Source organism: Elgaria multicarinata, chromosome 3 (genome assembly GCF_023053635.1).
Source record: "Elgaria multicarinata webbii isolate HBS135686 ecotype San Diego chromosome 3, rElgMul1.1.pri, whole genome shotgun sequence".
Classification (NCBI taxonomy): Eukaryota; Metazoa; Chordata; class Lepidosauria; order Squamata; family Anguidae; genus Elgaria; species Elgaria multicarinata.
Window position 1 is genome coordinate 30776430 of NC_086173.1, and position 13968 is coordinate 30790397.

General features: G+C 46.0%; 1 protein-coding gene across 1 annotated transcript in view; it reads right to left on the reverse strand.

Annotated features, from left to right (window-relative positions):
• The window catches only part of ACVR1B (activin A receptor type 1B), a 52035-nt gene extending 40074 nt beyond the window's left edge, over positions 1 to 11961 (reverse strand). Inside the window, exon 1 of the mRNA XM_063119858.1 lies at positions 11843 to 11961. Within this exon, the coding sequence (XP_062975928.1) occupies positions 11843 to 11942 (100 nt within the window). The 5' untranslated portion in view covers positions 11943 to 11961. The remainder of the gene's footprint in view (positions 1 to 11842) is intronic.
• Between the last annotated feature and the right edge of the window lie 2007 nt (positions 11962 to 13968).

Below are 13968 nucleotides of genomic sequence, written 5' to 3' on the forward strand. Positions count from 1 at the left end.
ACAGTGCCATCTCTTCTACTTTGCACAGAGTCTCCAAAAAGCTCAGATGAAACCTAAGAGAATTCTCAGATTGCATACCCCACCTCTTTCAAACTAGGGGAACCCACTGAGGGCACCATACCTGAGAACATCCAAAAATTTGGAGTCAGCATTGCTGGGTTATATAATCATAAAAATGAGAATTCAAGGGAGATTTCCAGAGTTCAATTGATACTGTAAATTAATGAAAGAAACAAAACTAGTTTTCTTTCCCTTGTGAAGGTGAGCTTTAAATGACTTCTCCCACAGCAAAAAGACAACTAATTCAGTGCAGATCAAGGAACTAAAATTTGCCTTATGTATTACACATCGCTATCACATTTTTACCAATTCCTAAAGCTTATCCATCCCTTATCATCACTGGAATAATCTTTTCAATTTTTTCCCCTTTTAAATCAAAGGTAATCTATGATGCAAGCACATCTTTTCTTTTCCCTTCACAATGTCTGGACAAACATAATCCGTTTTGCTAATGGCCAAACTACATGTAAAACAGCATTCCACATAATACTCCCACTTTATTTCCTACATGGAAACCAGCCACTGGAGTATGAAATCAGGAGATGAGACGCGGTGGGCAGGGAAGGGGTCCCCAAATCTTTTCCTCTCTGGGGGGAGAGAAGTAGCAGGTATGGAATGATTCTGAGAGGTAAAGGTTTTAAGCATCCCTTTCCCACCCATCCTTCCTCGGCTTGCCATTGCAAATTCCAACACCTGCTTTTTTTATTTTTAAAAATGAGTGAGTGTTACACAGAAGTGCATATAAAATAGCTTAGCCACAATTTCATCCACAATCTGTAACATTCTTTGCCACTGTATTTCAAGTAATCCTGCTAAATGACACAATGTTTTAACTCATATACACTTCACCTTCTGGAGACGTGTTTTCTTTATCATCATCAAATTCACTTTGACTCCTTAGTAGGAAAACGATGTAGCTCAGTGTTAGAGCATGTGCTTTCAATGCGTTCAAACCCCAATATCTCAAAGTAGGGCTGGAAAAACTGCCTGAAACCCCAGGGAGCCATTACTAGACAATAGCCTGATTCAGTAGCTGGGATCACACATCACGTGAACCTATAGTTCACATACACACACACACACACACACCAAAACACGTATTAAATAAGAGCTCCAATGAGGTTGATGGGACTCACTTGCAAGCAAACATATTCAGGAATGGGTTTGTGAAGCTGCATTCCTAAACATACTCAGATTGTGATATAAGATTCTTGCTCATTCTTTTAAAGGGCATTATAGTTCTCATAAATGACTTCTCCTTTTTTAAGAACTTGCCTCTTTTCTAGGTGACAATGTAAACTGGGTAGGTAGTGATGCTCCTGTCAGATGATCAGGCAAACAACCTATTGTGCTCCTGTCAGACAATCATGCAAACAAGCTACATAGACTAGTTTATTTCACCCCTCCTCCTCCTCCTCCTGTAGTCCTCCCATCCAGCTGGGCCTGTATCCCAGCTTCCTTTGCAGCAGGAATAAAGATCACTTGAGAAAAACAGAGCAGCAGCACTGTTTTTTGCCACTCTTGCTGAGCAGCTTTGTAGGCGATCTCCATAAAGTACGCTGCATGACAGACTATGGGTTTCTCAGGATGCCTTATTTGGGGGAGGAAAGCCTATCTGGGTGTCCACAGACAACATTCTAACCCATCATAGGTTGTTCTGGAAAATAACCCATCATGGGTTAGTGTGCTGTGTGAACCCAATCACAATAAGGCAGCTGCCTATGCTCCTACACCTCCACACTTATTCATAAAAGGTCAATACAGTAAGGAATGTCATCAGATCATTAGATGACTGGTTTTATGGATGAGATTTCAATAATTTAATCCTACACATATTATTGCTTTTAAATCTCAGTAGGTAGGCCTGGAGTCAATGTCTGGGCAGCAACATATGGGAGGAGGCATTCTTTCAGATAGCCTGGCCCCAAGCCATTTAGGGCAGTGGTTCCCAAAGTGGGCGGTACTGCCCCCTTGGGGGCAGTGAGATTGCATAGGGGGTGTTAAGAGGCAAGGGGCGCACGCAAGGGGGCGCTTGAGGTACTGGGAGTTTTGGTTACAGAAGGAAATTTCTGATCGCTATCCTGCACTATGGAGAGTGGTTCAGAAGCTCCTGGTTGCATTTCCAACATCATATTTGGTGGAATGTGGTTTTAGTGTGGTCTGCCTACTTCTCTCCAAGCAAAGAAATCGATTCCAGATTACTAAACGTGGTGATTTAAGACTCATGTTAAGTGACTTTAAACCAGACATTGGGAAACTGGTATCACTTCATCAAGCCCATCCATCACATTAAGAATTTACAGAATAGTGAGGTACTCTATGCTAGTTACTAAATGTAATATCTAATATTCTTGCTAAATGACTATCAGACTTTGAAAAGATGATATCACTGGATCAGGTTCATCAATTAGGTTTAATTGAATAAACTAAAAAATGTAATTGGATTTTGAATAAATATTCAATTGTTACTGTTTTGAATTTTATTGTCATTATCTTCCTTAGTGGGTCATTGAAAACCGCTATTCTGAATGATGTTTTTTATAGTATAGGGTAGGGGGCACTGGGCATGAGTTTGTGGAACCAAGGGGGCTGTTACCTGAAAAAGTTTGGGAACCACTGATTTAGGGCTTTAAATGTTAATACCAGCACTTTGAATCGGGCCCGGAGCTGGACTGGCAGCCAGTGAAGTTGGAAAAGGACTGGCGTGATGTGGTCTCATTGGCCAGTCCCTGTTAATAAATGTGCTGCCCTGTTTTGTACCAGTTGAAGTTTCCGGACCATTTTCAAAGGCAGCCCCACGTATAATGCGGTGCAGTAATCCAAACGAGAGGTTATGAGAGCATGGATAACTGTAGCTAGGCTATCTCTGTTCAGATAAGGGCACAGTTCGTATATCAGCCTAAACTGATAAAAGATGCTCTTTGCCACTGAGTTCACCTGTGCCTCAAGTGACAGTTCTGGATCTAAGAGCATCCCCAAACTACGAACCTGATCCTTTAGGGGGAGTGCAACCCTGTCCAGAACAGGGTGAACATCACCTAGCTGGACAGGTGAACCACCCACTAACAGTACCTCCGTCTTGTCTGCATTGAGTCTCAGTTCATTGGCCCTTATCCAGTTCATTATCGTGCTCAGGCACTGATTCAGTACAGCCACTTTAACAATCACACAAGGTACTACATTTTCAAAAACTATGGAAACATCAATCTGAGCTGTTTTCATATAGAATAATTTATTATTATTATTATTATTTATTTATATAGCACCATCAATGTATATGGTGCTGTACAGATAACACAGTAAATAGCAAGACCCTGCCGCATAGGCTTACAATCTAATAAGTTGTAGTAAACAATAAATAGGGAAGGAGAATGCAAACAGGCACAGGGAAGTGTAAACAGGCACTGGGTAGGGAGAAGCTAACAGTATAGAGTCAGAACAAACTCAATATTTGAAGGCTATAGGGAAAAGAAAAGTTTTTAGCTGAGTTTTAAAAGCAGTGATTGAGTTTGTAGTTCTCAAGTGTTCTGGAAGAGCGTTCCAGGCGTAAGGGCCAGCAGAAGAAAAAGGACGAAGCCGAGTAAGGGAAGTGGAGGTCCTAGGGCAGGCGAGAAGCATAGCATCAGAGGAGCGGAGAGCACGAGCAGGGCGATAGTGTGAGATGAGAGAGGAGAGATAGGCAGGAGCTAGACCGTGAAGAGCTTTGAAGGTCAGCAGGAGAAGTTTATATTGGATTCTAGAGTGAACTGGAAGCCAATGAAGAGATTTCAGAAGTGGAGTGACATGGTCAGAGCGGCGGGCCAAGAAGATGATCTTAGCGGCAGAGTGGTGGACAGAGACCAGCGGACTGAGGCCATTTGAATCTTATGTAAAAATACATAAGAGGACTGCTCTACCATCCACAGCAGCCTGCTGCTTGTGCCACTGCCCCGCCCACCTCCCAGTTCCATTGATTGCTGAGTGGAGCCAACTGCCAAGGTTCTCTCCAGCCAATTGGCAGAAGAGTGCTGTCTCCAAGCCTGTTGAGACCTTGAGGCTTGAAGAGCGTAAGAACTGCCCTGCCACGAGGTGGCGGGCCGCTCCGGTCAGGGCGTCCCCGAAGGGGGTGACACCAAAGGGGGTGCGCCCCTTTGGTTTGCCCCTTCGGGATGCCATGAGGGTGAGGGTGATTCTCTATTTCTCTCTCTTCCCCTGGGCTGTCAACTCGCTGCTTCTTTGAACCATTACCTCAGTTGTGTGAGAAGAGTTTCCCTGAGTGACAGCAGGGATCTCATGGGAAATGATATAATTACTTCTTGTGTCCTCCCCACCCTGAGGCAGAGGTTGGGGGCTTCACCAATTATAGCTGCTTCATCTGCCCAACGTGTGAGAGGGGGAGGAGTGTGGCCACACATCAGGTAGTAGTAGAATTAGCAGTTACTAAGAGAGGGAGATTGTGGGGGCGGGGGAAAGCACTTTATCGCTTAGTTGGTAGTAGCCTGATGTCCATCTGTGACCAGTGGCTGGTTACCACAAGTGAGAAATGTGACTGTGTTGTTTGTATGACTGAGTGTGGGTTTGAATGGTAAGTGAGTGCATAGGTGGTGTAGGTAAAGATGTTTTTGGGAAGCCGTAATGCAGGGACACATGGAGGGGGAGCCACTATTCCAGTGATTTGGGGCAGAAGGAGATATGGCAGGAGGAAGGGGTTGCAACATCAGCGTAGAACGGGTTTCAGGTGTCTTCACACTGTTCCCCTTCTACCCTCCTCCTCTAGTTCTCATGTACCTGGTAGCTCATCCACTGAGCCCTCCTTCCTTGTGGTGCTACTCTTTAATGCCAGGTCGGTCCGCAATAAGACCTCTCTTATTCATGATTTAATCCTGGATGAGAGGGCTGACCTGGCGTGCATTACTGAGACTTGGGTGGGTGAGCTGGGTGAGGTTGATCTGACTCAGCTCTGCCCATCTGGGTACTCAGTGCAGCACCAACATAGATTGGAGGGACGGGGTGGGGAGGTCGCCGTGATTCATAGAACTTCCATCTCTATCACCAGGAAACCACTCCATCTTGGAGCAGGCCTTGAAGGTTTGCATCTGGTGTTGGGCTGCTGGTATACCGCCCACCCTGCTGCCCGGCATCCTCCCTGACTGAGCTGGCGGAGGCAGTCTCGAGTGTGGTGTTGGAGGAACCCAGGACGGTGGTTCTGGGCGACTTCAACTTTCATGCTGAGGCTGTCTCTGGGGCTCCGGCTCGGGACTTTATGGCCTCCATGACAACCATTGGACTGTCTCAGTTTGTCATTGGCCCAACACATAAAGCAGGGCATACCCTTGATTTGGTTTTTGCTCCAAGCTGTGAGATGGGTAGTCTGAAGATTGGGGGGGGTCCAAGTAACCCCATTGTCATGGTCAGACCATTTCTTGGTGAGATTTGAACTCACAGCGTTACTACCCTCCTGCAAGCGTGAGGGACCCATTCGGATGGTCCGCCCCAGGAGACTGATGGAATCCAATGGATTTCTGAATGCTCTTGGGGATTTTCCAGTGGAGAGAGCTGGTGATCCAGCTGAGGCCCTAGCCTCACTGTGGAATGGTGAGATGCGGAGGGCCATCGACTTGATCGCACCTGAGTGTCCTCTCCGGTCCTGTAGAACCCGCTCTGCTCCTTGGTATACTAAGGAGTTGCGGTCAATGAAACAGGCTGGACGTCGGCTGGAGCGCAAATGGCGCAAGACTCGAAGCGAAGATGACCGAGCACGCAGTAGAGCGCATAATCGTGCCTATTGCGTGGCAGTGCGGGCAGCAAAGGTGGCTTATTTTGCTGCCTCCATTGCGTCCTCGAGTAGCCGTCCAGCGGAGCTCTTCCGGGTGGTCCGGGGGCTGCTAACATCCTCCCCAGCAAATGGGGCCCTGGCTCCGTCAAGGACCCGCTGTGACCTTTTTGCATCACACTTTGAGGACAAGATCGCTTCTCTCCGCAGCGAGCTTGACGTTGTTTTTAGTGCAGCTCCAGTTGAGGTGTCCGATGCCACCATCTGCCCAATTTTGTGGGATCAGTTCCAGTTATTGCGGCCTGATGATGTAGACAAGGTGCTTGCAGCAGTGCGACCGACCACTTGCCCTCTCGATCCCTGTCCCTCCTGGCTTATAAAAGCTAGCCGAGGGGGTCTGACTGGGAGGGTCCAGGGGGTGATAAATGCTTCCCTCCGGGAAGGGGTGGTCCCTGCTGTCCTTAAGGAGGCAGTAGTGCGACCACTCCTGAAGAAGCCCACACTGGATCCGATGGTATTAGGCAACTACCGCCCAGTTGCTAACACTCCTTTTTTAGGGAAGGTACTTGAGAGGGTTGTGGCGGAGCAACTGCATACACTCTTGGAGGATACTGATTATCTAGATCCATTCCAGTCTGGGTTCCGATCTGGTTACGGGACTGAATCAGCCTTGGTCACCCTGATGGATGACCTTTATCGAGAGAGGGACAAGGGGAATGCAACCCTGTTAATCCTGCTCGATCTCTCGGCGGCTTTTGATACCATTGACCATAGTATCCTCCTGGATCGACTCTGTGGGATGGGCATCGGAGGCACTGTTTTACAGTGGTTCCGGTCCTACCTACGGGGTCGTTTTCAGAGAGTAGCATTGGGTGACCAGTCCTCGGCCTCCTGGCAATTGAGCTATGGAGTGCCGCAGGGCACCATCTTGTCCCCAATGTTATTTAACATCTATATGAAGCCGTTGGGAGCGGTCATTAGGGGATTTGGAGCTAAATGCCATCAATACGCTGATGACACGCAGCTCTATCTCCCTGTGACAACTGAATCAGGTGAGGCTGTGCAAGTCCTGGACCAGTGCCTAGACTCAGTAATGGGCTGGATGAGGGCCAATAAACTGAGACTAAATCCTGGCAAGACGAAAGCCCTGTGGGTGAGTGGTTCCCGAGTCCGGGAGACAGGCTCATTGCCTGTTCTGGATGGGGTTGCTCTGCCTCTGAAAGAACAGGTTCGTAGTTTGGGGGTACTCTTAGACCCGTTTCTGTCGTTGGAGGCTCAAGTAGCTGCCACGGCTCGGAGTGCCTTTTACCATCTTCGGTTGGTTCGCCAACTACGGCCTCTCCTGGACAGGGATAGCTTGACCACGGTGGTACAGGCATTGGTAACCTCAAGATTGGATTACTGCAATGCGCTCTATGTGGAGCTGCCCTTGAAGCTGCTCCGGAAGCTGGAGCTAGTGCAGAACGTTGCAGCTCAGCTGTTGTCTGGAGCTGCCCCTTTCCAGCATGTAACTCCTCTGCTGAGGGAACTGCACTGGCTGCCTATTCGCTACCGGGCCAGGTTTAAGGTTCTTGTACTTGTGTACAAAGCCCTAAACAACTTGGGACCAGGATACCTGAGAGAGCGCCTTCTCCCTTACCAACCTGCCTGGTCACTGAGGTCATCCGAGGGCCTGCTCCTGGTGGTTCCACCTAGATCCATCCTCCGATTGGAATCCACCAGGGGAAGAGCCTTCAGCGTGGTGGCGCCCCTCCTGTGGAATACCCTGCCTCTGGAGGTCAGACAGGCGCCAACCTTGTACTCCTTTCGGCGCCTCCTGAAAACATTTTTATTCCAAGAAGCCTTTCTTTAACATGCAGCCTTGGATTTCTGTGTTGTTGTTTTTTTGCTTCTTTTTAAATTTTGTTTTAACTGTTTTATTCTGTTTTTATTTTCATTTTACTTTGTACACCGCTCCGAAATTTTTTCAATGAGGAGCGGTATATAAATATTCGAAATAAATAAATAAATAAATATAAGCACAACAAAAAGCTACTGAAAACTGCCCTTATTAGCAAGGAACAGAAAGCATGTTATGGTTGCTTAAACAGGCAACAGTTAAGCTTCACACAGTCCTTGGTTTACTATTCATCCTTCTGTGAACCGCCCAGAGAGCTCCGTCTATTGGGTGGTATAGAAATGTAATAAATAAATAAATAAATAAATAAATTCTAAAGGGCTTTCACCTTTTGTCCTACCTAAACCTTTCTCCTGCAGCTTGGCAAAATTGGTTACTTGTTCACATCCATTCACAAACACCAAGCTTTATTTGCATATTTTCACATGCTTGTACAACCAAGCTGTATGCATATCTTATCAACAAATACTGTCAAAACATACACACAGCATTTGTTGGAAACAGTAACAAAGCCATCAAAGACTAGGGAAGTCAATTTCCCCATTTCTGTTTATTTATTTTTTGAACAGACATAAATTTTAAGGAAATCAATATAAACTTTTCAGAGCAATCTGAGGCATGACACTGATGGACAGGTTCAGTCTTCGATCGACTTCACATACACATTTGTTTTATCCCTAATGATTTCACATTTAATAACTAGAAAAATACCCACTAGATTTTCTAAACCTCACTTTCATCCACTGGCAGCAATCTGAGGCTTTATTTAAACTGAACAATCCAAAGCTGGAGCAGCTATTTGTTTGAAGACATAACCAGACGAACTGTGTATCTCAGTTCAATCCTTGCTGGAAAAGTAACAAGATTTCATCAACTGCTGACTATAACCATCTTTGTAGGCCACTATTGAAGGGATGGAGGATTACAAAGGTGAAAAGATCACATGGACTTTCATTTTGTCCTCCACCCAAGAGACAAGATTGTTGCCAATTCCCCTACAACATACTTTATGAATTATAATATCTTGTATCCAGAACATTCAAGTAGGCCCATTTTGCATGTTCTCAAAATTATAAGCTTTTCTGACAAACAAAATCTTTGTTAGCTAATAACATCCTTAAACATAGCTCAATCCTATGCATATTTCCTTAGGAGTAATACCCACAGTTCACTGGGGATGCCACTCATGCTAACTGTACATAGAATTAAAGCTTTAAAGTGAAATCCTAAGCATACTTTTTATTGATCTTGATTTATCTCCTGTTAAGTTGATAGTATTTTTGTTGGTGCTGTTTTCTATGCCATTATTTTATTGCTTTGATGTTTTGGGGATTTTATCATTTGTAAGTTGCTTTGATTTGTTAGCAAGAAAAGCAGAATATATATGTGTGTGTATGTATACACACACACACACACACACACACCAAAACACGTATTAAATGTGAGCCCCAATGAGGTTGATGGGACTCACTTGCAAGCAAACATATTCAGGAATGAGTTTGTGAAGCTGCATTCCTAAACATACTCAGATTGTGATATAAGTTTCTTGCTCATTCTTTTAAAGGGCATTATAGTTCTCATAAATTACTTCTTTTTTAAGAACTTGCCTCTTTTCTAGGTGACAATGTAAACTGTTGTAGTGGGAGGTTTTAAACTAGAATTTAAGGGAAAGTAGAATCACTGACTTCAATAGAAAAAGCAAATTTCCTTTCAAAAGCAATCAGAAACAAGCAAGTCTTTAGATGAATGTTAAAATCTATTGATAGCAGAACCCCTTCAAAACTGTGTTTCTCCAATGGTAAACCATCAGCCTTCAGAAACCCAGGCAATAAGCCCGTTAATAATAAAACAAATTAAGCACATAGCCTTAGATACCATCTTTCAGGAACATGACAAGATCTTCTTGCAGTCTCTGCAAACTCATATTTCAGAGACTGCAAGCTGCCACCCAGTACTAGCTTTTCTACAACTACCTCCTCAGAAGTTATTTTATAGTATCATCTATACCAGAAGAAGCCCAACTCTGCAAATGTCTTGGAGAATCATCTTGCTACCCTTGTTCACCAAATTCAAAGTTTCAATTAACTGAATGGGGCATTGCCAAAACCTCTTCCAAGAAATGTGATTTAAATTCCAAGGCATTTCTCACATTAAGGGCACAATCCTATGCATGTAAAGACAAAAAAAAGGTCCTACAACTACCAGAATGCTTGAGCCAGCCATGGCTGGGACATGCTGGGAGTTGTGGGACTTTTTTCTGCTTAAACATGCATAAGGTGTTTCTTATTCACAATATAATTCTTAGACCTAGCAGAGCCCATGGGGAAACTGTACATAAGACTAACTATGCTGGACCAGACCAAAGGCCCATCTAGTCCAGCATTCTCTATAGGAAGCCCACAGGTGGACATGAAGATAGTAGCTTTCATGACTAGTAGCAATTGATAACCTTATCATCCATGAATTTGTCCAATCCCCTTTTAAATCCATTTAAACTGATGGCCATCACTACTTCTTATGATAGTGAATTTCATAGTTTCCACTCTGTGCTGTGTGAATAAGTACTTCTTTTTGTCTGTCCTACATCTCCCACCATTAATCTTCATTCTGATATTGTGACAGACTTCTCTACATTCACTTTCTCCATGCCATACATAACCTCAGCTGACTTTTGCCATATGGTAAACTGACTGGAGTAGTGCTGAATCACTCATACAACAATTTACCTTATGGCAGAAGTCACTGGGTAGAATTCAACCCAGAGTCCGACATGTCAAAATAGGATCGCCCTTTCATGGTAAAATTCTGACCATCTATTATTCTTTAACAAGGATTGCTCCAAGAGAAGCATCTAAACCAGGAGACTGTGGCCTTAGCTAGACCTAAGGATTATCCCAGGCAAATGGAGGGGTCATCCCTGCCTGCTCCCGGGATCCCCTGTGTGTCATTTGGATGCACAGGGATGATCCCGGGATATAGACCTGGTCTAGCCATGGCCTGTCTTATTTGGTACAATGCTTCATCAAAAGCTGTTTGATGTATAAGTTGTTCAAGGTCAATACCCCACACGTCCCTTTATATATATTAACCAATAGATCTCCAAATAAAGAACAGGTTTTTGAATGACTCCTTATTTGATGTCTTTGCTGAGACAGCAAGGGAGTCATCGGGCTTGACAGAGCATTTATGGTGAAACAAAACATCAGAGCAGGATATTTGGGGTGAACTGAAGGCTCCACAGAGAAGTTATGACTGGTTTAAGATTAGAACTCTGGCTCACACTATGTCTTTTTATAAAGTTAACATTCATTTGGAGTTATTATATCGCTCTCTCAACAGGATTGATAACTAATATAAATGATACAATGAAAAAATGCTTTAAAGATCATTAGCCACAAACAGTAATCTGCAGCGGTTCAAGGAAGCAACGAGCCTCATCAGCATTGGGTTTATGTGACTTCCATCACCCTTATGAAAGGCATCACAGATATACACAGCCACAAAAGAAAAAACCAAACACCCCTCCCCTCTTCCACAAGAAAATAAGGAAGATGGTCCCCTAGTACTCCATTGTCTCCCTCGATGAATTAATCCCAGATTTCTATGCCAGCCATTGTTCCCCATGATCATCAATAACACCCCCTTTAAAAAGCACTTTCAGCCTCTCCACGACCCCCACCCCAATCACGCATTCGCCATATCTTCCCATTCCCTGCATGCACCTCGCAACCTCAGAACACAAAACCTCTGCACACCCCTCTCCCGAACCACAACAGTCGCCCAGACAGGAACCCCACAACCGCCGCCCCCAATGGCCGCCACGACTGAAGGATAAAGCCCGTGAAGGACTGAGGCAAGATCTCCGTTGAGGAAGCAGGGAGAGACCGGCAACCCTTTCATAAACTCGCCGAAAGCTTGAGCTCGGGTCTCATTTCTCCTCACACGCATCCCTACTCCTTTCGGAGAACTGGATCGGCCTATTCACACAAACACTCCTTCACCTTAAGAAATGTCTCTCCAAACCCCCCCAGGAGGCGCCCCAATAATTACACGCCCCACCCCGAGCTGAAGCCGCCGCCGCCATGTTGGATAAGGCTCTGCTTCCTTCTCACCTACCCCTCCCGTTCGCTCACCTTGGGCCCCCCGTTGGCCCCCGACCACCAGCACCAGCAACGCCAGCCCAGCGGGCGGGGGGAGCGGGCGGAAAGTAGCGCGAGCCGAACCCCCCGCCATGGTAACGGCCTCGCGACAGCAGCAGCAACGGCAGCGACAGCCTCGTTTTCGCCCTAGCTCGCGCGGCCCTCGGACGAGACGGTAACGACGGCGGCGACAGCAGCGCGAGACAAATCAAGACACAAGAGGAGCGCGCGAGCGAGAGCTACAGGGGGAAGTGCCAGCCGGGCTTAAAGGGGAGGCGGCGCTAGGGCTTAAAGGGGAGGGGAGAAGAGAGGGAGAGCGTGGGGAGGAAAAGCATACTATCCGCCGACAGAAAATCAGTTGCTGGCAGACAAAGGGGGAGAGCGAGACGCACGTGCCGAGGGGCGGCGGGAGGGCGGGCTCGGGCTTGTTTGTATGCGTGAGCATGTGCGTGCCGACAACGTCTCTCTTTGCATGCAGAGCACGGGGGCCGCGGGCCTTGTTGCCGTCCTGGGCGAGTGCGCGGCTACGAGAATGCGCGGCTTATCGTGTGTGTCTATTCCCCTAGCCCCCAAACCCCCATTGCACTAGGCGAGGGTGCAGAAACCAGTAAGGCTGCGCAGGCAAAGGACGCGAGGAAAACCCCGTGCAGTCAACGCCGAGGAACTTCGCTCTCGCTGAAACACAGCGTGGATGGCGGGAAGACAAGAAGCAGGAGCCGGTCTCGTCGGCCGGATCCAAAGACGCGTGTTCCTCCCTTGCAGCGCGAAGTGGTCAATTGCATGTGTGAATGGGCCACGCTATAGATCTGAAACTCGCATCGGTAGACTTTTCAAATTACGCCAGACACGACGCTTCTGAATAGAGACAGTTCACGCAGTACATGCAGCCGCGGAGCCTCAGGAAACTTCACTGAAACCTATGTGCAGTTCACATATTTATTAGGAGATATAAATGTACTAAATGGAGGGTAATGGTTTGCCATGTGGCTGCATGTTAGGCAGGGTGGGGAGGAAAAATTAGGACTGCTTATACACAGGGCCAGGCAAAGCTGGTAATAGGCCAGGGGCAGATGGGAAATGTAGGCCCCATTTCAAACTGCTCATTAAGTATTTTTAATCCGCTCTAAATGCATATGAACTAGAACGATTTATAAAAAATGTAATGGCAAGCGCTTTTATTCAAGATATATATATAAGACATCACTTCTTCACATTCATAAATGCTTTACATGCTTTTCTTTGGGCAAATTTATCATCAACAACAGAAAAATCGAGCAACTTTGCCCAGTCAATGTTAATGTTCAAAACTGCTAATCCATTCAAACACCTTGGCTTTTTGGCTGTCTCAAAATGGAGTCAGTACTACTCACTCACAGGAGAACTACTTTGTAACAAATCTTTTCCAAAGAGTCCCCCTTTGCCTCTACCAGGGGGACTCAGAGTAAGCCCCCTCAAAATCACAGTCCCATGCCCACTGCCCCCGGCAACTGCCCAGCCCTGCTTATATAGAGTACAAGACATGATTAATTTACAAGGTGGACAGGATTCAGGCATGTCTTCTGCACCTCTACCAGTGTCAATAGCTGTCCAAGGTAGCACACACTTGTAATACACACCTTAACCAAACTCAGCCTGTACCTGCCTTCCTCAGCCTGGTGCCCTTGACCTGTTTTTTTACTTCAACTCCTACCACACTTGCCTAGCATGGTCAATAGTCAGAAACTCGGAGATGTTGTGCAAAACATCTAGAGGTCCCAGATGTTTTGCTCATACTGATGGTATCTTAGTATTGGAGTAAATACGTTTCTTTACCTTTTAATCGTGAACTTGAAAAAGCTTATATTTCAAGGAGAATTACATGCACAAAGGGGTGAGTGTTCAGCGAGTGACTCTCCACCCCCCCTCGCACACCCTCTGTGTTTTTATTATGTTTTATGTGCTGCTGGCTATATATGAAATGCAGACACAATGACACTGGATACCCCTAAGTCTGAAGAGCTATTTTCAGGCCTGAGCATTTAAATTGAGCATGGGACCATGCCAAATGCAGGACAGCAGGGTAGTGTGAGCCTGTAGGCCCCTCTTTGACCTGAGCCCCTTGCAGACCATGTTGATGGCTC